The following is a 25,657-nucleotide window of genomic DNA, read 5'->3' as shown; positions in this document are numbered from 1 at the left end:
TGATTTTTGATAGCATATAGTTCCAGCGTATATCTGATACTTGAAAAAGAATGCAATAAACACAATTTAAAGCTATTTTCAGTGTTCTTTGAAAACATTCTCTTTTTTTCCAATCTTTAGTAAGAAACTGAAGTGCTACGAGGAGAATTTAGTAACTTAGATGCTTGAAAGCTGACAGCTCATCAGCTTTCTAGCATGATTCGTGATGTGAAGCATGTTTATTTTCCAGCCTTCATTTGCCTTATAGCAGACACATCTTTTGCCTTAGAGCAAGCATATCTTGTACCATTTACAGTGACAGATGTTATAGTGAACTACAGAGCACATCTGCAAAGTCTTAGTGACTTATGGGTCTTTCTCCAGACTTGTTTGCATGAGATTGTGTGCGTACCACATAAGTCCAGGAACTAGACTGCCGTATATAACATTTTATCAAACTTCAAGGTTGCCTCCTAGAGGTGAAGGAATACATGGTGCTTAAGGATAGTTGTGACTTTTTTCCCCTTTCTGTTTTGGTCTGCAAGTAAATGAGATGCAAATTGGACCATAATTTTCCCTCTGAGAAAAATAATGAAATAGGCAAAAAAATTCCAAACTTTCTCCAATTCTTATAGTTTTTTATAACAGAGAAATTTGCTTCTGTCTCTAAGCCACTAAAGCATTAATATTTTAGGACAGGGAGACTACTGGCCTCTGTTCTTTAAAGTACAATAGAAATAATTTGTTATGAATAATGGATATCTGTGTGTGTATGCTAATTATGGGTTGTGACATCCCACTGTGCTCCCTGTTAGTCCGTGATCATTTTCTGCAGAATTCCAGGTGGCAAATCTATTTTTTGGAAAGAAAAATGGGTTGGACTTGCCACCTTCCATCTGAGGCTCTTAGCATGCAGACAGAATGTAGGTGTTTTATCAGAAACTAGACGACAAGTCGAAGTCCAGCTTGATTCTTAGTTCAAATAGCTTTGAAAGATGAATTTTATGTTACCGTTCATATACACGTTACAATCAGAGCAAAAAAAGGAGACCAGGATGGGGAAAGGTAGTATACAACATGTATGTTACTGACACAGTAATTGAGATAATTACCTCTTCTCGAGGCTTCAAAACTATCAAAAAGGTTAATTCGCTGGATGTCGTAGGTTAATGTGGTATTAGGCATCAGTGTTCTGTTTCTATTAATGTTGGTGACTGCAAACTTGAAAGCCAATTCTTCAATATTAACAGGTTCATTTTCCACAGTTTCAAATATCCCTCCTGTTGAAACAGAGATAAATGAGAAGTATTATTCACCTCTTCATCACTGTACATAAAAAGAGAAAAATAAATTATGAGCAATAATAATCTGAGTGTTCGTAAAGGAAAACAGTTAAAATCGCTGTTAAAAGCACTACAGCAAAATCATACTGGATCATTAGTTTTTATCTACAATGTCACTGTAGGTTAACTCAATATTATGAATGTTGCTTAGACAAACATCTCTGAAAGATGATGCATGTTTATTATTCAGGCTTTTCACAGTAAAATTTTAAATGCTTGTGAAAACTTCTGCTGAGTTCCTAACTAAAGCAAGTAGTGATATTCATAGGTCTTGTTCTCCCTGCTCCAGTCTAATCTGTGTTTGGAGATGAAACTTGGATGTGTTGGAGATGTTTTCTGAAGTGTTTTTGCAAATCTTGGCAGTACAAGATCCACATTCAGAAATGACATAGCAGCTTGAGTAGAAATGGACTGAAAGTTTCCACTTGAGGTCTGTGTCTTAGTAGGGCTTTGGTTTTTTATAAACCTTAGGTAACATTTTTGGTCATTTCTCAGTTTCCTCAGGGACAGGTAAATATTTTTACTTTTTCAAAGCTCATTGCTGAATGAATGGAACTTGTTGATATAGAACATAGCTGAGCCACACGCTGAGCCCACAGAAGATTTCACTTCTGTGCCAAAGTATTGAGTGATGTCTCCAGTCGTGTGGTGTCTATCAGTACCATCATGGCACTGGTTTAAAAATCTCCTTGCAAGGACAGTGCTGGATCTAGCACAATCTCTCTCAACTTCCTATCATTCCTCTAGACTCTTCTTCCAACATCTGTTTTGAACTATTTGAACCAAGAGGTGTCCCAACCCATTCAGTGCAATTCCAGCTGGGCAACTGCTCTTTGAGTGGTGTTCAATTTGTCAGTACTTATTTTTATTTCGAACTGAAATTTTATATACTTCTTGCTCCTTTTTAAAACAAATGAGGTGAGTCTGAGCTTTTTTTTAACCTAGAAGCAAGTTTTCCAAAGAGGACCTGTAAATAACCAATCTGAATTTTGGAAGCATAATGAACTACTTTGGCATATATTCTGCGATGGGGAAGGTGGCTGTGTTTCAAGTCAACAGGCTGTCCCACTTATACTGGGATGCCTACTCCCTCTAGCCTCTAGAGACTTTATTATGCCAACAACACATTCAGACTGTCTAGGAGCACTGGGATTTGATGAATGCATAACAAACACAGCTAATTTGAAAAAAAATAGCTCCTTTAAACAGCAATCTCCCGCTTCAGTACTTGATTTTGCAAGTATAATTTACTCATTTAGTGCAAGTCACTAGAGAATACTTTGGATTTCTCAGTTACATATTTTCACATTTCCCCATGTGAAATTTGAGCCCTAGATATTGCTTTATATTTTCTGAGCATCAGAATGTATTCAGTTAATGCGCGGCAATCTCTTGCAATTTTGATGTCACCAATATAGGAATAGTGCAGTCATTAGCTGACAATCAGGAAATGGGAACACAGTGGAATTAAAACTTGTTTCAAATTTTAACTCAGCAATGAAAACACTGGAGGCTATCAAACCCAAGTTGGCAATGTACTCTCTAGCTACTCTTGAATATACAGCATTATATTATCTCTCGAAGCCATATATAACAATACCTTAACTTGGCTTAAGCAATTTGCCACCTTAAGCAATTTTCTTGTTCACTATATGTATTTCCCATTTACTATATGCATGTATTAGAACCTTAAAGACTTTCTGATTTTTTTTTCTCTCTCTCATAAAACATACAAGTGATTACAGGAGACTGTGACACACAGAAATAGCTGGAAAAAGTTTAAGAAGTGCTGGTTTTGGAACCAAATATAAAACCTCACATAGAATGCTAAGAGTCAGCAGGACTTCCCAGATTTGCAAACTATAGGATCACCCAAAGGAAAAAATCTAAAGTCTGTTCTTTCAGACCCTATAATTCCTCATCCAAATGATGATACCAACAAGTTTACTACCTATCTGGTTAAACAAAATTTGCTTTCCCTCTTTTCACATGAGGAAGACAAGTTTTTTCAGTTAGCTATAATGTCAGCTTGGTCTTGGGCCAGCAAGATACAGCTGTTGTGTTTTGCTTGGGCCCCTACTAGAATCAGCAGAACATTATCTGATAACACAAGGAGGATGTCACTGAGTATAATGGATAGCCTGAGATAACTATTTAATAAGACAGGGTGACCACCATCTCTCCCCAATTCCAGTAGGATGAGTCTCTTACCATTTGATCTCGGCAAAAAGTCTTCTCCATCTTGGAAACAATTATTGTGCTGTGCCTGTATCACTTTCTAATTTTTTTTTTTTTAATTAAAACAACTTCATTCAACCACCCTTGAGGTAACCTTCACACTTATACATACACAAGTGCTTTCTCATTCTAGGACTAGAAGTTTTTCCAGACCTCTAATCAGTTGCTTATTAAATGGAGATTAATTTTAATTGATTTATATCCATGAACTATTTATACTTCATTAGCAGAATTTTGCAGAATTTTTGCTTGATCCCCTTTAAAAAAGAGTAAAAGCTCACTGGGCAGAGGGAACAAATGGACGGAAAGGAGGAGTGATGGAAAGAGTGAAAACTTTGCATGGGTGTGATTCCTAGGCAAACTAATCAAAACTGGATATGAACTATCAATCACATACATTTCAAAAGTATTCAGATAGGTCTCTGAAAGTCAGCTGTATAATTAATGTGTTGGTACCGCTTCAACATATTTTCCAGGTTCCTTTCGAACACGTTAACATAGTAGTAAAGCACTTACAGAGAACTTTGGTTACATGCTTTAATTTGCTGGTGAGATAGATACTCTGGCTAGGTCTGAGTCAGAATGGGACAGGTAGTCAAGCAGTTCATAATTTTGCACAGGAAATTTTGTGCAGCTGAACTGGAGAGGCTGGATAGGGTGCCATTTAGAGGCTCTGAAAGCTAGTGCTCCCCCTCCCCACTAGGATGGGGAAGTTCCGAGACCACAACAGTCATTCTTCCAAGTCAGTAAATGTTTACTTGACTGAATGTTCTCCTGATTAAACCCTAAAGTAAGGACAAAGAGTGATGCCCTGCTACCCATGAACAAAGTTCATGAGGTAGTTTATGGAAGAAATCGCTGATTACTGTGAGTAAAGTTTGGGATAGTTACATTGTGAAAAGCTTGAACTGCTACCTATTTGAGCTTGATTTTTCTGTCGGGACCTATGGGTGTAAAAAAGAGTTGAATCAGTCTATAAATTTGTATCACGAACAAGCCAGCCCATAAAATCTGGCGGTTCCATGCTGTAGTGTTTTCATCCATGTGTCCTTAAAGAAATCTAGCAATTTAAAAAATAGGTTCTCTTCTCCCATGTTCTGCTGATGACTGACAGTCAAGCTTAGAATTTATTGTAAGGTCCAGGTTAAAAGAGAAATAGCAGAGTAAGTGACAAGTTTGATGAAGAACCGTTTTGTCAGATGATTCATTTAAATAAAGTAATTACTGCACAACATTTTAAAAACAAATCAGCCACAGGTTTCTACAAGGGAAGGAAAAAAAAATCGATGTTAACTAAAGATATAAATGATGCTCCAGAAATGAGGCTATTATTGCTAAGCACAAAAACAAGCACTGGCTTTCAAGGTAGGCTGCTGGTAGTGCATACATGGGACAAAGCTTAAATTTTTGAGTCCTCCCTTTCATCTCCCTCCCCTCCTCCCCACTTACTAAGCCAGGTAGTGAATCTGCTACAACAGCTTCAGCTGACCAAAGGCTGCTTAGTCCTGGTCAGTGGCAGACCTGACCTTTCTTCTGCACAGACGCTATGTCTGCCCCCATGATGAGTGGGACTGTCCACCTGAGTCACCAGGGAAGCTGCCTACCTGAAACCAGGTGAGTGCCAGAGCTATAGGTGTTGCTCTGCTTCACATGGATGTCAACACCTCCAAGAGGCTGTCTCACCAGGTAGAGCTGAGAAGCAATGCCAGACGTAGGTTACCTGATCTTATTGCACGCAGGGAGTAACTCTCCGCCAGCCACATGTGAGGACATCAGCAGGAGAACCCAGCATTCATGTTCACTTAACCGATAATCCTGCTTCAGCACACGTGTGTGAGGAAACCTTTCACTTTCAGCATTTACTTTATAAAATGATGTCTGTGAGGATGAAGGGAAAGAGCTATATCTGCCCTTACTTTGAATTTAGCTGTGGAAAGTAAGAGGAAAATGACTACTCGGCTAAATGTTGCTCTGACAGAAATGAGGGCTGAGCCACATGAGTGACTGCTCTTCAGAGAGGAGCGAGGGATGCAAGTCAAACTGACAAATATGACAAAGCATCAGCCCCATTCATCCTCTGAAGATAAAAAAATTCTACAGCAAGTAAAATGTCAAAAATATAAAAGCACATCTCAGCAGGCACACCTGAAAAAGCAGCTCCAGTCCTTCTGAGCGAACAAATGTTTCCATTTAAAGGGGTCATCACGGACTGAGAGACTTTTAGAAAAGGTCATGGCTGAATCAATTTCCATACCTCTCAAATGGGTCTCAATGTTTCTCTTCAAGACAAAGCAGAGCGCAAAAGCTTGTTATTGGAAAAATTCTCTATTGCTGTTTTAAAACCAGTCATAAACAGCAACAGCTAAAAATTGTTGACCTTTCTGATGGCAGTTATCAGCCTGTCTCCCTGGGCTTCTTTGGTCAGGTTTCCTCAATGCAAAACATCTCACTACCATATTTCAGTCCCAATACAGCAGATGTAGTATATTTTTTTAGCTGCATATACATAGAATTGCCTGAGTAGCCTTGAAGGAATTTCTGTGATTTCAGTCAGTGGTATCCCTTTGATGCTTTCAAAGTAAAATGCTAACTTTTCAAAATACTTTTAAAAACTATATCCCACTTGCAGAGAGATTTTCCTTACCTACTCCATAGCAAACATAAGAACAGTGTCTTACTGCATTGGGGTTTTTTTGTTATTTGTTACTCTCTATTAAAATACTACAGAAATGCAGATGAAATGGAGATAGGCTTACAGAGAAAGACAGTACTGATAGCCCCCAAAACAGAGGTGTAAAAATGTCACGCTTTTCTAGGGTGGTCTATATTTCCTTCTGACACCTAAAGGAGACTGAAAGAGAAAAAATGGGTTCTGCTCTTAAGCCAGCCTGAGATCCAGCGGTCACCATTGACATGCCAAAAAAGCAGTTGTTTTTCAAATGTAGATCTTGCTCTGGGACGTTCTTGTGTTCAATATCTTGGTGGATACATATCATATTTCCCAATTAAATTTGTTAAAAGTCTCTCCAGCTAACTGGTGGCTGTGTGAGGCAGCTCTATGGCAGGTCTGTGTCCATGCTTACACGCTGGACCAGCAGTCAACCCTCCTGTCATGCTGGGATTACACTGTGTATCAGCTATTGAACTGTCCTCCACACATTTTTAAATAATATTATTTATTACTAACATAATTCTCTCTACTTTTTGACCAATGGAAAATGCTGGCAGTATATGGAAGTCATTTGCTTGTACTGTTAAAATAGAGAAAAGTGTTACTGAATACTAGATACAGTATTCAAGGATCATAAATCGAGCCACCAGATACAATGAGATTTAAAAGATATATTGCTGGGATTTTTATTTGCTGCCAGATTTTCGCCTCCCAGCATACCATCTCTTTCCTACAGCCAGCAGTACCAGCAACTTAAAGACAATAGATCAGCTATTCATATATGCATATGACTCCAGGAGTAGCCATATTAATACTAACACAAAGTGATTTGATATTCTGACAGAAATTAAAGTGAGAAACAGGAGATGTTAAAAAAAATTTAAAGTCATATGTTGCTTACATTCTTATTCAGGTTCTACACTTCAAAAGAATGCTGTTTGAAAACAAACATGCTGACCATGCAGTAAAAAAATGTTTGAAATATTAAAACATACAGACTAAGAAGGATGGTAGAGGGAAAATATAGTTAAGAATAACAACTAAGATCTTCCTCATAAAGACAGAGGTATCTTTCCCTTTAGTAGAGACAAAAGGGGACTTTCTATGGATTACAACTCTTCCCAGGTAAGGATAAAACCCTATTTCTACATGGTTGATGTCCAGGTTTCCTTTCCTTGCTCAAAGGATATCCTAGTTTCATAGCCTGAGCATAAGGCACGCACCTTCTCGTCTGCCTGGGGAGGTGTTTGTTGCACAGGATGACACATTGAATAAGCAATGTGGAAGCACAGGGCCCGCTGGATGTCATTGCCCCATCCCTGAACCTTTGAGCCACCAACAGCTTTCAAAGGCAATCCAGGGCCACAACATGCACATGATTTGCTAGCAGGATTTCCAGGAACATCTGAACCTCTATCTCCTGGAGGGATTTATGCTCTGAGAAGCCTTCCCTCCTTTCCACAGCACCATCTGAACACCAGGAGGTCCATGAGACCTCATTAAAACCCACCTGTCAGTCACTGAAGAGAAATGAGAGTTAAAATCCTAATGACTGTGCAGCTATGTGCCACTGGTTTCCCGAAAGAGAAGCTGTTGCTGATGCCAAGTTAATGTAGGAGATTTATAAAGCCAAATTAGCATGTAGTTTGCCCTTGCTCTCTGTCAATATAGATATGGACTCACGCCGCTCTGCCGCTGAGATGGTGATGGACTCACGCACTTCTGAAGCTCAGTGGGGCTGGCAGAGTGGTAGGGCTAGACCTGCTGGCTTGAAAAGGAACAGGGCAGAGCGAAACAAGATTTGATTCCTTGTGAAGATTTTTTTGTCCAGATAATGTCCACTTACAGTGCTAAAGAGCATGCTACTTGGAGTGAAAGCACTTGCTACTGGAAACCCCCTCCAAGCATTTTTTTCCATTCTTTCCTCTTACCAGAGACCATATTCTCCTGTGCCATGAGGCGTTCGACTGAGAGCCAGTGCAAGTGCACTCATTACAGAGCTAAGTCTGGGCATTCATCTTACCAGAAAAGAATAATCAAATGAGTTATTACTTAGAGGCTTACCTTTAGCAGACAGTTTATCAGTATCTTTCTTTCTAAAGTCAGCTCACTGACTGTGTAAGATTAGTCCAGAAATTGGCTATTACCTCTAATTTATACATGACTTATAAAATACTCTGTTATGTGTGTGTGTGTATTAAAAAAAAAAAGTTTCTCAGGAAGAATCATTAACGATCACAATCCTATAATAAACAGTAATTGCATTTTACATTTACAAATCCAGACTGAAGTGGGTTTACTCCCCTAGGTTTTCATGGAATTAGATGCATGGGGTTTGCATTTGGCTCACAGAATGCAAACCGAACACATTAGCATTCTTTGCACTGGTGAATTTAGCCTTGCAACAGGGACCTCTGAGTTAGGCAGCTATTATCATCCTCATTTTACAGACAGTGAAACTGAGAGGTTGAGTGACTTTCCTACCATCACTCCCTCTTCAATCTGTTCAAAAGCTGTTTTGGAAACCTTCCATACATTGTGCTCTGTTTCAGCCTATTCCCGCCCTTTTCCAAGCCCCTGTCCTTACCTTGGCATTCACCATCTTTGCGTTCACCCAGCCTGGTTCCTGTCCAGCGTGTCTTTGATTTTATTCCTCATTGTTATACCCTGCCAAATGTCACTGCCATTTCATTGCCTATGCCAGATCCTAGGTCTGGATCATTTTTCCTCTGTAACTCATCATCCGTCTGTGGGCTCCTCCTTTTAGGATGCACTTCAAAGAAAACTCAAAGCCCATACCCTTGCCCTTTCTACACTCTACCCTCATTGTTTTCAGCCACCCGAATCTAAAATAAAAGAAGAAACGGTGGGCACAGAAAGGCAAATATCTCAGTCTGGTGCTCACCTGGATTTCCCGTCTGCCTTATCCTCATCTCTGCATTTATTTGCTCTGCTGTCGCTGTAGATTGCAATCTTCTCCAGACTACAAGAAATTTGCAACCAAACAGAATAATTTGGAGAAGGGCTGCCTTTTGGGTTTGGGGTGATGGTTACATTTTACTTTCCATGACTGCGTGGTAGGACTGGGAAGCTGAAACCTGAGACAGGTTCATGACCTGAAACCTGACAAAGAAAGATGGAAGGGGGTGCAGCCCAAGTGTCAAATTCGGCAAATGTGAGGATTGTTTTTTTAAGAAGATTAGGCTTGTTTATAGAAAGGTCACTGACTATTTGACAAATTGAGTACCTCCTAGGTTCAGAACTGCACATCCGAAATCCACCTCTGGGCACGTTTTTAGCACGTGATTGTATTCCAGTTGCTTTCGTGAAGATTTTGCTCTCAGCTTTAACAAGAGGTAAGGTTCAAGGTTTGTCAGGCTTTGCAGTCTGATTCAAAATTTGCTTGATTTAGACTGAACTCTCACAGGGACTTAACCTTTCTGTTATTTTCATGCAACATGGTTACTGTTTAATTACGCAGCAATGAAACCTGTAAAAATCACATTTCAGTTTCAGCCCTTGTGCAGACAGGTGCAAGGTCTGCGCCTGCCGAAGAGCTGCAACCCCTTATACCAGGTCTGAATACATAACTCACAGCAAACAAGACCTAGTTAAAGATTGAGATTAAGAGCACAAAAGAGGGAAAAGATCTTAAATAGAAAATGTTAAAGCATTTCTCTATCTGAAACATTCTCTATGAGAACCAGGGCCAGGTTTTTATAATTATCTGCACTCTAGCAAGGTACTGCATTCAGTGATGCTTTTATCCTTTGGAAAGCAGAGGGATAAAAATATGTATGTGTGTATGTACATATATAAAAAGCTGAGCTTATTAAGATACAAAGATCTGCCTTTTCCAATGGGATTTATTTCAGTTCAGCTTGTGAGTTTGGAGATATTTCCCAAAGGCTCAATCGGCATGATTCATGTTATAGAATTTCTAAGTAATGAACTTTTTCTTTTTTTAATGGGGAAAAAATGGTTGACCTGATTTAGGTATCTCTTGCAATACAGGGGCAGTACCAGCCAGAAACTAAAGGATCATTGTCGAGGTACAAACTCTCCATTTGATGTTTTCTTGCTGCCTTTATTTTATTGTTTTCACTTGATGCAGAGGCTACTCAGGAGGTACTGAAAATGCAGGGTAATACATATGTTATTTATATTGTTTGCTGTTCTTCCCCCCACATGACCATACCTACTTGGGCAAACTAACTATCCATGCATGGCAGCATTAATTTCAAACAAGATAAAAACCAGAGAGGGAGAAAATTGGTTCTAATTACCCAGTTACACATGCAACATTGAGTCCCATCAGATGCTATTTCTGGCCATGCAGCAAGGAGGAGGGAATAAGAATTGTTTCCCTTCTCTTCTTGGAGCTAGAATTAGGCAGATGAGCCTTGAAGAGACTAGGGTTAGATTTTGTGTGAGATGTTTTCGCCAGGAGCAGGGTATTGGCTAAATCAGCATACACAGAATTTCAGCACCCTGTTTTCCCTCTGCCCGCGCATATTATCTGGCCTGCTTTGCAGAGCATGGCTTGCATGCTGTTTTTTGCAAAAGTACATTGCAGATCAAGCCTCCACCTTCAACAGAACCACGGTTTAATCTGGATGTGTGGTGCGAACAGAGCTGCTCTCTTCAGAGCTCCCCAGTAACCCAGTGAAACAGGGCAGCGGTGTTGTAGGATGCACTCCCTGCAGCACAGCAAGGAAGCCCTCGCCCAATGGAGCTCCTGTGCTAAGCGCTTCAGGCGAACGTTTGGGCTCAGTGTGAGCACTGCCAAAATGCTCATAAGGATAGTTAGGAGTATAAAGTAACAAAGCCATTCTTTGAGTTAATGAGATGATCTTGGTGAATGTGTTTGTTAACCATGTGTTAGCTGCAGCTATGTGGCTGGATCCATGCATAGCCCCGTGCCTGTTGCTGTAAACCTCCTGCTTCGTAAGTTGTGTGGCAAAAACGCTCCAGGACTCTGCAGAAACAGTCGTTTCATTCCCTTTTTTTAAGGCTCCCAGCAAAAAAGAACAGGCTTTTAAACTTCCCTCCCCATCATTTTGTTCAGAAGAAATAAGACTTTACTGAAGGAGGTAAATGTTTGTACTGATTTCAATAGGTTTTGATCAAATTCTCTCACAGCTGAGCATTTCCTCACAATGCTGTAACAACTTAAATAGTCCCACTGGAAGAGAAACTTACTTTCTGGTGTCTTTTTAAATCTTTCAGGGCACTATTTCACAGATATGTTTTTCCTACATATCTGTCTGAGTCAGAGGATTTCCCTCTGAGACATCCAGACATCTTGACATATTAATTGCTCATCATGTGCTGGACTACAAGGTGCTTCTGAAAATGGAAAGGGGTGGAAAGGCAACATGAAAGTAGAGAGGAAGGAACAGTCACAGAAAAGCCCCAATGTTTATATTAAGGAATAAAGGAAGGGAAAAACAATTTCACAGAAATAAAATGTAGATGAGGAGAATGGAAAGAAAGCTGGTTGAATGAAGACTGAAAGACTGATGACACTGAGCTGCAGAACTTGCTGGAAGTTTTATTTACTGATTTTATCTGGTTCCATCTCAAAAGTATTAGATTGCTTAAAAAATATGGTAAGATATGTTGCAGATAGAAAGTAATTGTACCTTATGTTTGAGGAAACCTTGAACCAAACAGAGTAATAGAGACCCTATCTAAAAGAATAGCAAGGAAAATTGAATTCGGAGGTGTTTTGCCATCTGCTTTTATGTAGGGACCTGGTTAAAACAGGAGGTATATCTGTGCAAAAAGTACTTTACCTCCTTCCTTTGCAGTGGTTACAAGATATTACACTTCCCAGAAAGTAGCAATCAATACAGTATGTGCAGCCATTTTACTTTTTTTTCTGGACTATGACAGCAGATGACCCATAGAAAGATGTATACATTCATTCAACTGAAGTCCTGAAAAGGTTACTCTAGCTGGTGAGCAGTCCTGAGGTGTGAGAATATTGAATATACAATATTGCTATAAAGCAATTGTGAGTTTGCATATTCAATGAAACTACTTCAGGATTAGCCATTTTTCTCAAGCTGTTAGACAGAAATAGAGTGATGTTTCAAAATCCTAGACTATACTTTGAAATGTGCACTATTCAGTAAACAGCATTTTTAGGCATAAACATCATGGTTATATCTTTAAAAATTATATACTTTTTATTTTCATGAGTGCCCATTAAGGACTATTATCTGTAAGAAGCTTAGGAACATAAGGTCTTTATTAAAGCTGAAGAAATCTAGGTTTATCCTGAAAAAGCATGGATAAACTCAGATCACAGACTATTTGAAAGTACCTCCTTTCCAGAAAGGAGGTGATGGTGGAGGGAGGTTAAAGTTAGTAGGGGGGACATTTTACACTCTAACTTTAGTCAATTGCTCTTTTCTTTCTGAAATCCAGCTGTTACAATTCCCCTAAAGGCAGTGCTACCTATCAATGCAGAAATGATTGACATGGGGGATGCCAAGAAGCCCACAGCTAGCAAGCTACAGCAGAGATCCTTATTTGTATATTACTATGGACACTTTGCATTTTTGAGCATGCAAAAAACAGTATCCTAATCAAGAGTTTAAACATTAAGGATACAAAGATTACATCAGCTTTTGCTGTCACACACTGTGCGTGAAGTAACAGTGAATTTTTACTTTGCTTTCCTTCTAATATGCAACAACTGTTTATGGTAGACTGAAGAGTCTGAAGTTGGTCCTCTCACTCTGGAGGAAAGGCTTAAAATAATTCAGCTAAAATGGAGAGGACTTCACCTGTTACAGTCACCACCCTTTCCTTCTCCCATGGTGGCTGGAGGTCCCCCAGGGCTCTTCGCTAACCTTGCCAAAGTCTCGGCTCATGGCTGGAGCCTCTGGCCCCACTGCTACAGGCAGTAAATGCAGTCAGTGGGGTAAGACTAGCCAGGAAACAAGAAATCTGCTTCAGTTCTGGTGTCTTTATCCTTCTCATTGGAGAGGAAAATGAGACATCTCATACCAATTTTTGTTTGTTATGGCAATATGAGAGACTTGTGTAGCACAGGGCAGCCAATAAACCAGGGGCTAGGACAGTGGCCTGAGATATGTGCCCCCTCTCTCCAGCCTCACTAGGAAATGCCAGTCTATACCCCAAAAAACTTTGTCAACAAAATGGTGACAGTATGGATCTGTTTCTGTGAAAAGCGTAATAAAAATTTTCCTGACCAATTTGAGCCTAGGACCTGTGTGGTCTTCCAATGCCTCTGCATGAAGCAACATGTCCTGTGCTCTTAACACCGAGCAACTGAATGAGAAATCTTCCTGATTCGGCTTCAAAAGTCCACCAGAGACAACACTTGGGAACTTGTTGGCACCTCCGTCTGCTGTCCACACCTCTAACCCTGGGAGACACAGGCCCCCAGCAGAGCATGGAGTTAGGGGGTCGGTGTAGGGAAGCTGTTATTCCCTGCTCCTCCTCCCCCAGCACCATCTCTCACTGGAACCTTCTCAACGTGCAGCCCCAGCCTTGCTGCTTTTTTTTTTTTCCTCAGGTCTGCTCAGCTTCATTTAGATGCAAACTGGGTTTGGCCCAACAGCCATTTGAATATGGCTGTTACTGAAATAGACCACTGAGCCAAGTGTCCTTCGGTCCTCATCAGACTGAAATGATGGCATTTCTTGTAACACCTCAGCAAAGGGAAGCATCAGCTGTCTTTTATAGCTATTAGATAAAGGTGCATGCTCAGAACCCAGAAGACGTGCATTAATAAAACATAGCCAGCTTGACATATTGCTTGTTGAGCTTGTCTTGGCTTACAGGCGAACTATGTAACATGTCTATTACGAAAAGATTATTCTGTGGAAGAAGCCTTTGAGCTCCTTTGACAAAAAAAAAAGCTAAGGACCGGCACCCCGCACAGCCCCTCTGCGAATAAAGTGTGTTCATGCTGCAGCTAACCTAGTGGAAGATTTTCTCAAGCCTCTTTACTGCTCTTGTGCACACCTGAGCCTGTTACAACGTGACAGAAAGACTTGCAGACTGCTAGAAAGAGTGACAAAATACAGGTAAGAAAGAGTGCCACAAGCCACTCAGATCATGGCAGGTATGTAATTAAGAAAGTATAAACCTGAAGTTTAAACACAGACACTTAAAAAAGAAAGATATGTGTCTTGATTTTCAAAGTGAACGAAAGTGAATTGATTTTCTTTAAAATAAATAAATCTCCTTCACCCTTAATCTTTTCTTGGTATACAGGAAGGACATAAACCCAAATGTTAGCAGGTTTCCCAGCGGATCAATTGTTTTGATTCTCCTGAAACTCCAAGCACACCATTGGGACGGGGTACTTCACTGATAGTCCCCTACAGTTTGTGAGATGAAAGGAAATTGGCAGATTTTACTCAGGATTTGCATATTATTCTTTAAACTTTATAGAAATATATTTTCTTCCATCCTGCTGGATTATTCTGTCCCTCTCTTACTAGCATTAATGTAGCTTCATCCTTAAATCCTCAAGGATCAAAAAAGAACACATAGAAAATGAGCTGACATTTTTCTAAACAAGATATTCTTTATATTGCAGCCTCAGCATAGCAGGTGCTTTATAGACAAATACCAAGATACATTTGCAGTCTTGGAAAGTATAATGTCTAAGTAGGCTCATCTAGGATTATGCTTCTAAGGGTGGGGGTTGCAGATTTTGCAACCAATCCGCTCTTACAAGTAATGTTTAATCAGCACCTGCACTTTGAGTTGCCATATTTCTTTATAATAATGATGGTTGGCTCTAGAAAAGACACTTAGTTGAGGTGCCTGCAATTTAAAGCTTTCTTGGTAATTATCAGTCTGGAACATTTCTATTCCTAAATCTACTGAGGGCCATTTGTGTCTGAAAAATATCTTATTCACATCTACATTTGCAAATGTTAAAGTAACAAGTGTAAACAGAATGCATCTGCACCTAATCACAACTTTCCATGAAGTGTTAAAACATACAGCCTCAATAGAAATTTGGAATGGGAACCCGAACAACTATAGGAACACTGTTTTCTTGTAATGCTTTTTTTTTTTCCTCCACAAAAGAACACCTATTCTTCAAGACCCCATATTCTAGCAAGACTGATTTGAAAATACGTAGAATGAGCAGAGGAAACCAAGGCTTCCCAGCAGTGTTAAACCTTCTGATGGAGAAGCATATGGTGTTGAAATTCCTATGCGTAATGGGGTCTAAATTAAAGGGGATGTAAGACCCTTAACTCTAGAAATTCTTGATTTGGGAGAGCTTTCCAGGTTGTATCATCACTTTTCTTAATGCTGAGTATCCCTAAAGGTTCTTTGGAACCAAACTTTTCATTTGTACAGGTATCTGGGGACTTGAGAGGCTCCTACTCAAATCACTTACGAAACCTGTAAAAGTGGTATCTTTTAGGTAAGCCACTTTCATGCTCTGTAGGCAAATTTCAGGATACCTGAGCCAGCAACGTTATAACCAGATAAAACGCAAACATGAAATGTTTAACATTTGTACCTGGTGCGTACATAGAAATGTCTTTCACCAGCAATCATACTTGGATTGAGGCATTCCAGTGCTGGGACTTACTACCTGATTCACAGGGATGAATTCAGTATAAAACTGAGTAGAAAAGCCTATAGTAGCTACATCTGTTTTTCTTCTTTGTTTCTTCTCCAGAGCGTTTTTGCAGATATAGCACTTTTTTCTGTGTTCCAAGAGCTACATGGAACAGATGTGATTTGTCTGAATGGGGTCTGTGAAAGACTCGTAAAATTCCTAAAAACAAACAAAACCCCTCAAATGTGCATATATCCCTGCTTATCAGCAAGTGTTAAGTGAAAATTCAAAATGTATCCTAGTTTATATTTGGTTGCAAATGAAATTATGGTAGCATGACTGTACACGATGATCCTTGGATTTTTACCACAAAGCCTAGGTAGTCTATTCTTGTGTTAAAAAAGACTTCAGTAGCAGTGATTTGGCCGAAACAACATCAAGATGTGCTAAGCGCGCTGGCCATTATCCGTTTCCTGTACAAAGATGTGATATGCATGCAAATTTTACATTCTTGAAAAGATTTGCTTGTTATGTGCAATGAGTGTGTTAGCAGTTGTGGACGCTTCCACAATGCACGCTTAAAATTGTGCTGCACTGATTGTGTTACTTTTAGATTTTAGATCTCTTTGGTTGTTTCATCCAACATTCTGTCTCTGCAGGACAGTTTTCTTCCCTTTTTTTTCCCTCCCTGATCTAGCCTTACCTGCTATAGGCTATCAATGTGATTGAAGCCCAAGTCTTTCCGTTGACTTCTCTGAGCCATGGATCAAGCCCAAATTTTGCAAGAAAAATTCTTATAGGATGTGGTATAGCATTAAATTCTCCATCTCGTCATGGCTAAAACACTCAAACAGCTTCAGTGGGAACAGCTTCATCAGGAATTATTAATGCTGGTTGGAGATGTTAGTTTTTATAGATACTACACTTATTTCTTATAGTTATTAGTTTTAATTATCATAGGTATTGATAGAAAAGTTAGGTTTGTATTTTTTTTTTTTTTTAAAAAAGGACAGGAAAATTTGGTTATAGAAAATTTTACAAATGGGTTAAAACTGTGGCCTAATATTAAATGAATAAGAAAAAAATAAAAGAAAGAAAAAGGTAATTCTCTGAAAAACTGAATACAACATCTCTGGGCTCTAGGAGGTGAATATCTGAGTTACTAAATCATTCTTCAGATTTTTAAAATATAAAAGCCGAGGCTACTATGTATAGCTATTATGTGGGGCTTTTTTTAGACTCATAGCTCCATTGTCAGAAATTTCAATCAAAAGTCCATAAAATAACCTTGCCATGAAGAGAAAACTGTAATTACTTATAATTAGTACAGTGCATAAAGTATGGCTTGAAACCCATTACATAGCCATAATTTCAATGTGTTACCATCAATTAGGAGAGAAAAACTTAAGTTTCAAAATAAAATTAAAAATTCAGCTTAGGAGAGACAAGATTTATTTTCCTTGCTCAGTGACTTACTTTTCCTTTCTGCATGTAAGACTTCCTATACATTGTGTTACTTTGAATTTTCTTGACATTTCTACATTTGAACAGGATTACGTTTTTTGGAAGCTATATATTAAGTCTGTTTCAAAGTGACACCAAATTTAGTCTTCCCCTGAAAATCAAACAGAGCTTGAACTGAGCTCCTCATGTAGACACATTTGAAAACCTCAGAGTGGATTACCATAACAAGAGGATGGAGATTGTTTCAGGTTGCTGAATCTGTTGCGTTTTGTGGCTGTTGAAACTGGAGGAACAAAACCACCTGAATGACTTCACCCCTTCTTGTTAAGCATGAATTGCAGCCCTAAAAGAAATATTGGACTAAGGTTTTCAGATGCCCAATGTCACTTAAGAAGGCCTTCCGAGGGGAATGAGGCAGAGCTCGAGGAAAGCAGGGTGTAAAACAGGGGCTGACTAACGGGGCTTCTGAAGTGAGGCATCCTTGTCCTGCAGAATATCAGATAAACTCTTCAGATTCAGGCAGGCACTTGTAGGAAGAAATAGACCATATCTCTCAGAGTATGTGATTCTTGTCCCCCTGATGTGAACAAAACTTTTTCCTCTTTATTCAACAAAATTCATATTTAACCCCATATGCACATTCTTTAGTATTATCATATTGGTTTCAGTAACTCAAGAAACAAGCTATTACAGTGAAAACCTGCTCTTTAAACACTTGCCGAGTGGTGCAGATGTGGCAAAGTGGCTTCTCGGGTTTACTGTGTAAACACACCCTCTCTCACCTTTATGTTTTGCTTAGTTATTTTGTGCCTACAAAATGCTGGTGCCTGCTGGGCATGACTCTGAGCTCAGTATCACTGAAGTTTCTCAGGCTACCTCTAGTCACTGTCCCAGCTGTCTTACTTCCAACATACACTAAAGATAACAAGTGAACCGGGCTTGTTGATTATTGTATTAAAAGATGCACTCGGGGCAGGAAGCACAGCGATCATAGAGATGTCTCTAGTTATTATTTTCCCTAACATGCAAACCTGGAACATCGCCAACGTGCATGCCACCTGGGGATGGACAAGCCTCCAAAGACCTGGGTCCCCCCAGATTAGTGAAAGTTTCTAATGATATGAGTCACAGAGACAGAGAGAGGGTTGGTTTTTTTTCCCAAGGATGTGACACTTGACAGGGTGCTGTATGATTTTAAAAAACAGAGATAACTTTAACACCGTAAGCCAGAATGTTATTCCTTGACAGGTTGTCATTTATTCAAATCAGCCCTGAGTGCCTTTCTGAAAGACGTGCTACAGTCATGCAAAAGTTAATGGGCTCAGTTTTGAGGTAAAGGGATGAAATTCTGCTGCTTGTTTTTGACGGCAGATAGGTGTGGATCCTCTAATGATCCTGCCTGGGCCGAAACTTTATGAAATTCTAAAGGCAGTCATGAATCATACCGGAAATCTCGAACAAGAGGGAGGATGCTCTTATGTGGCAGGAAAGCTTTCTGTCACGGTTATATATGTCACAACAAACTGGGTAACAGAATTATGTGCACATGTGATTTTTGCTTGGTGACAAAACAAGCATTGCTTCTAACTATATATGTTTTCTGTGAGATACTGAACATTGAAAAATGGTCAAATTAACAACCGCAATACATTCTCTATGTAAATGAAATGCTGTGTAGATGACACTTCTAGTGATTATAGCTCTCTACATGACATATGTTTAATGATTTAGATTGGTTCCTGTTGAGAGGGATTTAATTTAAGGCACTTATGGCATTGGGCTCAAATTATTTGCAAGAGTTGATTGAAGCTTATGTTTTACCCTGCAGCTTGTGTTCAGCTAAGGATCATCCGCTGAGTACATTTCATTTATCTCTTGCAGGATCTAAACTGTGGGCTTTTGCCACAGTTTTCTCTCACCATACATATTGTTTAACCAGTTTCCAGAACAATCAGCCATTGCTGTAAAATCAGATGTGAGAATAAAATTGCTGAATTTTTGTATTTGATTTTTTACTTATTTAAGTGTTATGTCTGCAATCTTTAAGGCCTCCCCATCTATTTCCCTTGGCAACAGGTTTTGTATGTCTAGTGCCCATTAAAATTAGCGAGAACTGGGCATCCAGCCCCTTAAGAAGCTTTTAAAGTCTCCACTTTTCTGTCTATCTGTATCATTGGTCATCAATGAACTGCTGATTGTAGGAACCTGTGGATTCAGAATTGTGACCATCAAATTTGGTAGTGACTTAATCTGAGGTATGCAGCTGCCACTAACCTTCCCTGTGCATTGTAATATTATCTCCCCATGTTGATAAACTCCACTAAGCAGTGTTTTGCAGCCATACGCTCCCATAAAACATCTGCAGATGCACGTGCACATCTCCTGCTGGATGACATGGGAGTTGAAAGCATAGCTTTCACTGAAGTTGTCTGAGTGCAAAAGTGTGATTTTGATACAAAATGTAAAGGTCTTCCATTAACTTTTTTTGGCCTTTGGATTGGCCCCTCAGCACTCACTGGCCTGGCCCTTATTAACAGTAATGATTGTTAAATCCAGGGGGAGGATGGGGAATACAGAGTGCAGATGAGAGTAAATAATCAAAATGAATGTGTAATTTCCCTATAGCACAGTGCCAGCTGGCTTGGAAAAGACTGAGGGCAACTGAAGCAATGATTATTTCATTATTTTTTGAAAACTGGATGGCTGATGGTGCTCTTCAGATTTGTCAGGTAGCTGGCTATTCTGTTCTGGTTTCTAGGAGCTCTGTGAAGGAGTGGGTTACACCTCCAGGACTCTATTAGTGCAGGCTCTCCAAATGTCCAAAAGGTAATGTGGACAATTGTGCATGTTAACTAGTCCTTTAATGCATGGGGGGGGAGGGGGCGGAAATCCAGCTGTTCCCTACTTGTATTCGAGGAACCTGTTAGTGGTTGTGGTGCACTGGTGGCACTGGGAGATAGTGCAACATAGAAACTCAGACTCCTGCACTGCGTAATCTTGACCAAATAACAATCACGAAGCTTGCAGAACTTTGCATCTAAATCACGTTGTTTGTGCCAGTGACACTTTTTCTTATAAAACCCATCCTGAAAAGAGAAGACTGGCACTCCTTACTAGCCTAGAAACATTCTGAAAATGTTATTTTTCCTCAGGGGTGAGTGAGTTAGCTTGAGCCCTGTGCAGGACTGGCACTAGCCCATTGCAGAGAACTGCAATTCCCCTCACTAGAGCCACTGCTGCAATCTGAGTCCATGTACCAATAGAGGCTCTGAGATTTGACAGACTCAGAACTAGGATGTCCCCTCTGCTGACTTGATACTAATTATACATGTCTTCTGGGTATACTACATTTCTTCTAGGCGGTGCAGGTATGTCTGGCTAAAGCAGGTGTAAAATATAGGTTGAATGCTCAGTGAAACCCTAACAGAAATCGTGTAATTTAAATGAGTTAAATAGAAATTAGCTGAATGAGTTTGAGAGGAGAGCAAACACTAAGCATTTTTAAGAAAAAAAGTTAAAATAGTTTGCAGACATTGCATGTGAAATGTCATGCTTTTCAGTGTGTGGATATCTTGTAAACCTTCATTTTGATTTTTCTTTCCTCCCTAATGATGATTACATTTCCCTTTCACAAAATATGGAGTATTTCCTGGGACACACCTTTAACTTTATATTCACTGTAGCAAATACAATCTTTGAAATATTAAATTGTTTCAGACAGTTAAAATACAGCCTATAGTTTTATGGTATTAATTATCAATTAAAAGAAATGCAAGTTATTATATTACGGCACCTCCTGGACAGTCACTGGCAGAAGCATTACTTCTGGGGAGTTTGGAGGCATCTCTTTAAATGCTCTGCTCAGTCCTGGTCCTGGAAAAGTAACTTGTAATTCTAGGGCTAGCCACTGACTTTCAATGCGCATCAAGAAAAAGGGAGTCTCAGGAAATAATACTGGAAATTTGTATAACTGAAGCGTCAATTGTGTATAAATAGTGAGTGTATAATGAATTATTCCATTAAAATAAAAAGATACCTTTCTCAGATCATTTTGCTGAATACATAAACCATAATCACACTAGTCTCCAGAATGTTATTAAAAATTTATGCAAATCAGAAATGCTGGACCCAAAATCCAGCTCCCTAAAATCAACCAAACCCCAAACACAGACAAGAAGTTTGGGGTGGGATGTGGGTATGAAAAATCTGAATCTTCTTCTTCCCATTCATACCAGAGTTCTGACTTTTGACTTGCCTAGAAGTAGAGTTGAGCTACAAATTGGTATCTGAGCATAGATGCGGAATGAAAAGAAGATATAAAGCCATGGTTATAATTCTTCTTTCACAAAAATTATTTTTTTTTAATCATTTCTCCTCTTCAGATTGTTTGCTGTATGAAGGGCACAATGCACAAAATTGCCATGTCAGGAATTCAGTTGTATTGCTTATTCTTTCAGATAGCACATGCATTGTCCATAATCATGGGATATTCTACTTTTTAATCTCTGCCTTCATATGGTTAATCCTGCCAAAAATAATACCAGTTGATCTTGACAGGATTTCAACATGCGGTTTAGTGTGCCAAGAAATTATTTCTTAAATTTGTCCTTCATGAACTCTGACAGATGGTTTTTCTCTATTGTGGCTAAATTTTTGTTGTATACATTATTTTGTGAGTGGAGGCAGACTGAAGGTTTGAATTCTAGAAAAGACAGTAAAAATGTATTATTAGGCATTTAGAATTCATTTTTATTCAATAAAGCTTCAGCAGTAAGCTGAATAAGCTTACTAATGTAAGAAATTGCTGTTGGTCCTTGCTACATTTCATTCAATGTGTGAGAATTTGCAAAAATGAAAAGCAGGAGAATATAGAAGACAATGAAAAAGAAAAGGTTCATCAAAATTTTTCTGACTGAGAAATTCCTGTTTCCTTAATATTTGGCTTATTTTTTTCAAGTGTTATCTGGTTAGCTTATTAGAGCACAATTTAGATCTTTTCAAAGGTGTGTATATCTTTAAAATCTTCTTCTGTGGTAACTAGACACTTTTTAAATAGCAAATGAGCCCAGATGGCATGTATTCAAGAAGTTGGGGGGGGGTGTGCGGGAACAGCAGAAAAGCAAACTAGCTGAACTGCTAACGAAATATGCAGTTTCTCGTTAGTGTAGGAATCATTACCAGAGGACTCAGAGGTAGCAAACATTGTTCATTGTTGTACTGGTTTTTCGGAAAAGGTGCTTGGGACTGATTTTGAGAATTACTAGCAAATTCACTACCTGGAAGATCAAGTGCAAGGATAAATTACAATATGGAATTTATAAAATGGTTGATGAAAATAACCTGAGTTATACATATTTAACGATTAACTTAAAAATTAAGCTAATTACATTAACTCTTGCTATTCAGAAAGGGTGCCTCAAAGATACTGTCAATATTTCCCTGAAAACATTGGTGCAGCATGCAGCAAAAGTCAAAAAAGCAAATAGCATTAAGAGTTTTAGAGAAGCAATACAGACCAGAATGACAACACACTCATAGCAGGGTACAAATTCACACCATGGCCCTATCTTTTTAGATCAAGAAAAACAATGACAGATCCCTCTGGCTGCCATGGTATCTAAAGCCCAACTTTGTGCATTGCTACCAGAGAGCAACCCTGTTTTGACTTGGAGCAGCAGAGGCCAGCCCTGCAGCCTGCTTGACACCACGCGTTGCCCTTCCACAGGACACCCGCTCCAGCCACTTGGGGCAGACCCAGAACGAAAGCAGCAGCACTTTTGCTCCTTAGTGGGGACACTCCCTTCCCTTAACAGGGAGTTTTGCAGCCTCGTATTTCAGGACACCAGCTCCAACCTAACAGCTTTCTTGTCACCCATACGCAGAAGACACACGAAGCACCTGACGCCACTGTGCTTGTTGGTGCATGTGCCTTGACGTCACCAGAGGCGTATGGTGTGCTTGGCCCCAGTGCAGCGAGCCCTGCTCTTGGCAGCAAGAAATCATAGAATCAAAGAATCACAGAATGGCTTGGGTTGGAAGGGACCTCAAAGATCCTCTAGTTCCAACCCCCCTGCCATGGCCAGGGATATCTTCTACTAGATCAGGTCGCTCAAAGCCTCATCCAACCTTGCGCTGAACTCTTCCAGGGTGGGGGCATCCATGACTTCCCTGGGCAACCTGTTCCAGTGTCTCACCACCCTCACAGTAAAGAATTTCTTCCTAATATCTAATCTAAATCTACCGTATTTCAGTTTAAAACCACTATCCCTCACCCTGTCACTAGACTCTCTGATAAAGAGTCCCTTCCCATCTTTTCTGTAGGCCCCCTTTAAGTACGGGAAGGTTGAAGTAAGGTCTCCCTGGAGCCTTCTCTTCTCCACACTAAACAACCCCAGCTCTCTCAGCCTGTCCTGATAGAGGAGGTGCTCCAGCCCCCTGATCATCTTTGTGGCTCTCCTCTGGCTCCCTCGAGCAGGTTTGTGTCTTTCTTATGCTGGAGGCCCCAGAGTTGGACATGGTACTCCAGATGGAGTTGCATGAGAGTGGAGTAGAAGGGCAGAATCACCTCCCTTGACCTGCTGGCCACGTTTCTTTTGATGCAACCCAGAACACAGCTAGCTTTCTGGTCTGCAAGCACACATTACCGCCTCATACTCAGTTTTTCATCCACCAATACCCCCAAATAAAAATTTATCCTTATTTGGCAGAGAGTCCCTCCACACACTTGATGAACAGACCTGGAAATTGATCTAGTTGAAAATGTCCCTGCTCATTGCAGGGGGCTGGACTCGATGACTTTTAAAGGTCTCTTCCAACCCAAACCATTCTATGATTCTATGAAAAGGAAAAGGAAGAGGAAGAGGAAAAGGAAAAGGAAAAGGAAAAGGAAAAGGAAAAGGAAAAAATGAAACAAAGGAAAAAGGAAAAAGGAAAAGAAAAAAAGGGAAAAGGGAAAAGGGAAAAAGGAAAAGGGAAAAGGGAAAAGGGAAAAGGGAAAAGGAGGAGCACTGCAACTCACTGCATTAGCTGTAGGCCAGCTGGGGTCCCCGCTGCGACACTTGGATGGCTTTCCCTCTAGAGCAATGAGCAAGGAGGAGGCAGCACGTCAGGGGACAAGGTGTCCTCAGGAGTCTTCTCCTCAGAAGGACAAGGCTGCACAATCCCTCTTTCTCATTTTTGGGTGTAAATGGATCACACTTGTGCTGCCTAAGAGGAGTTCTTATTACTGCAAATGCCTCCTCTTGAAAGCTGTGTGTGGAGTCCACACGTTTAATCATGTCCATCTCTTCAGGATGTGAGAAAACCTATTTCTCCTTGCCTAATGTGGCAAATGCTGTATTTCAGCAGTGATCTTTTTTAACTCTTCCATGTGCATCCTATGAATGAACAGCTTCCTTGTTTAAGGCATTTTCTGGCAATTAAAAAAAATTAGAAATTAATCTCTTTCTCTGAAAGCCCCATGTAATGTTTGTAAATATTTTAGTGTGGAGATTGTGAATTTTTTACAAAAACATGTAAAAATTAATTTCATTATGTTTTTGTTTTGGAAGGAATCTTTCCATATGCCCTACATAAAGCCAAATGAATTTAGGAAATGGTGACAGGAATTTTACCTAAATTTCTCTACGATGACATTGATCAAATTCAAAATTAAAAATCAAGTTTTTGCACAAAAGCAATGCAAACACAAGTTAATTCATTTTTTCTTTTTTTTTCAGTGAAAAGGGAGAGATGTGAGAACTATCTGAAAAACAGTGGGATACTCTTTTCATGTTATCAGATTTAATTCTTAGTGAGACAAGACAGATGACTTATTTATAAATTACCTGCAGAATAAGACTGAATCACACTTTACACAGCAGTCAAGGCTGAAGTCTTGGCTCATGGAGGTTTTGTTATTGACATCTAAATGAGTAAAAATTTCATACGTGGTTTCTGAAGAAATGTTTTCTTTGTCAGTCATTATGCTAAGACTTGTATGTCTAAACTTATGCACATGACTGTTCCTACTGAGCTCAATGGGACTAAAGTTAAAACTAAGCCAGTGCATACTTCTTTGCATGGTAGGTGTTACAGAGCTAAAATATTCTCATCTTGGTAGAAGAGATTTTATGCAGATGGATGCACAGCGTGGGTCTCCAAACCTTGGAAGTTATATGTGCGTGTAAAATCAGCCACTTTTTTTTCTAGATACAAGAAGGACAGTTTTGTCATTTTTTTCAGGTCTGTGCCTGAGAAAATCTTTGTAAAGGACTATTACAAGTGCCTGACGAGGTTCCCAGTTCAACAGAGATAACAATCTACCTTAAAAACTGAGCGCTCAGAAAGTTAGACTTAACTACAGTCTCACTGCAGGAGACAATACTTTGCAGAGCACTGACTGTAGACTTG

At 39.6% G+C, this 25,657-nt stretch overlaps 1 protein-coding gene across 2 annotated transcripts in view; it reads right to left on the bottom strand.

Annotated features, from left to right (window-relative positions):
* The window catches only part of GRIK1 (glutamate ionotropic receptor kainate type subunit 1), a gene marked incomplete at both ends in the record, with an annotated part of 166,081 nt that overhangs the window by 73,131 nt on the left and 67,293 nt on the right, over positions 1–25,657 (bottom strand). For both annotated transcript variants that reach the window (XM_082330683.1, XM_082330684.1), the window contains one exon: positions 1,092–1,259. In XM_082330683.1, coding sequence (XP_082186809.1) covers positions 1,092–1,259 — 168 coding nt within the window. The remainder of the gene's footprint in view (positions 1–1,091; positions 1,260–25,657) is intronic.

This window comes from Platalea leucorodia, assembly GCF_965183815.1.
Source record: "Platalea leucorodia genome assembly, chromosome: 2".
Classification (NCBI taxonomy): Eukaryota; Metazoa; Chordata; class Aves; order Pelecaniformes; family Threskiornithidae; genus Platalea; species Platalea leucorodia.
The sequence above is the reverse complement of the archived record's forward strand: the minus strand, read 5'-3'. Positions and strand labels throughout refer to the sequence as shown.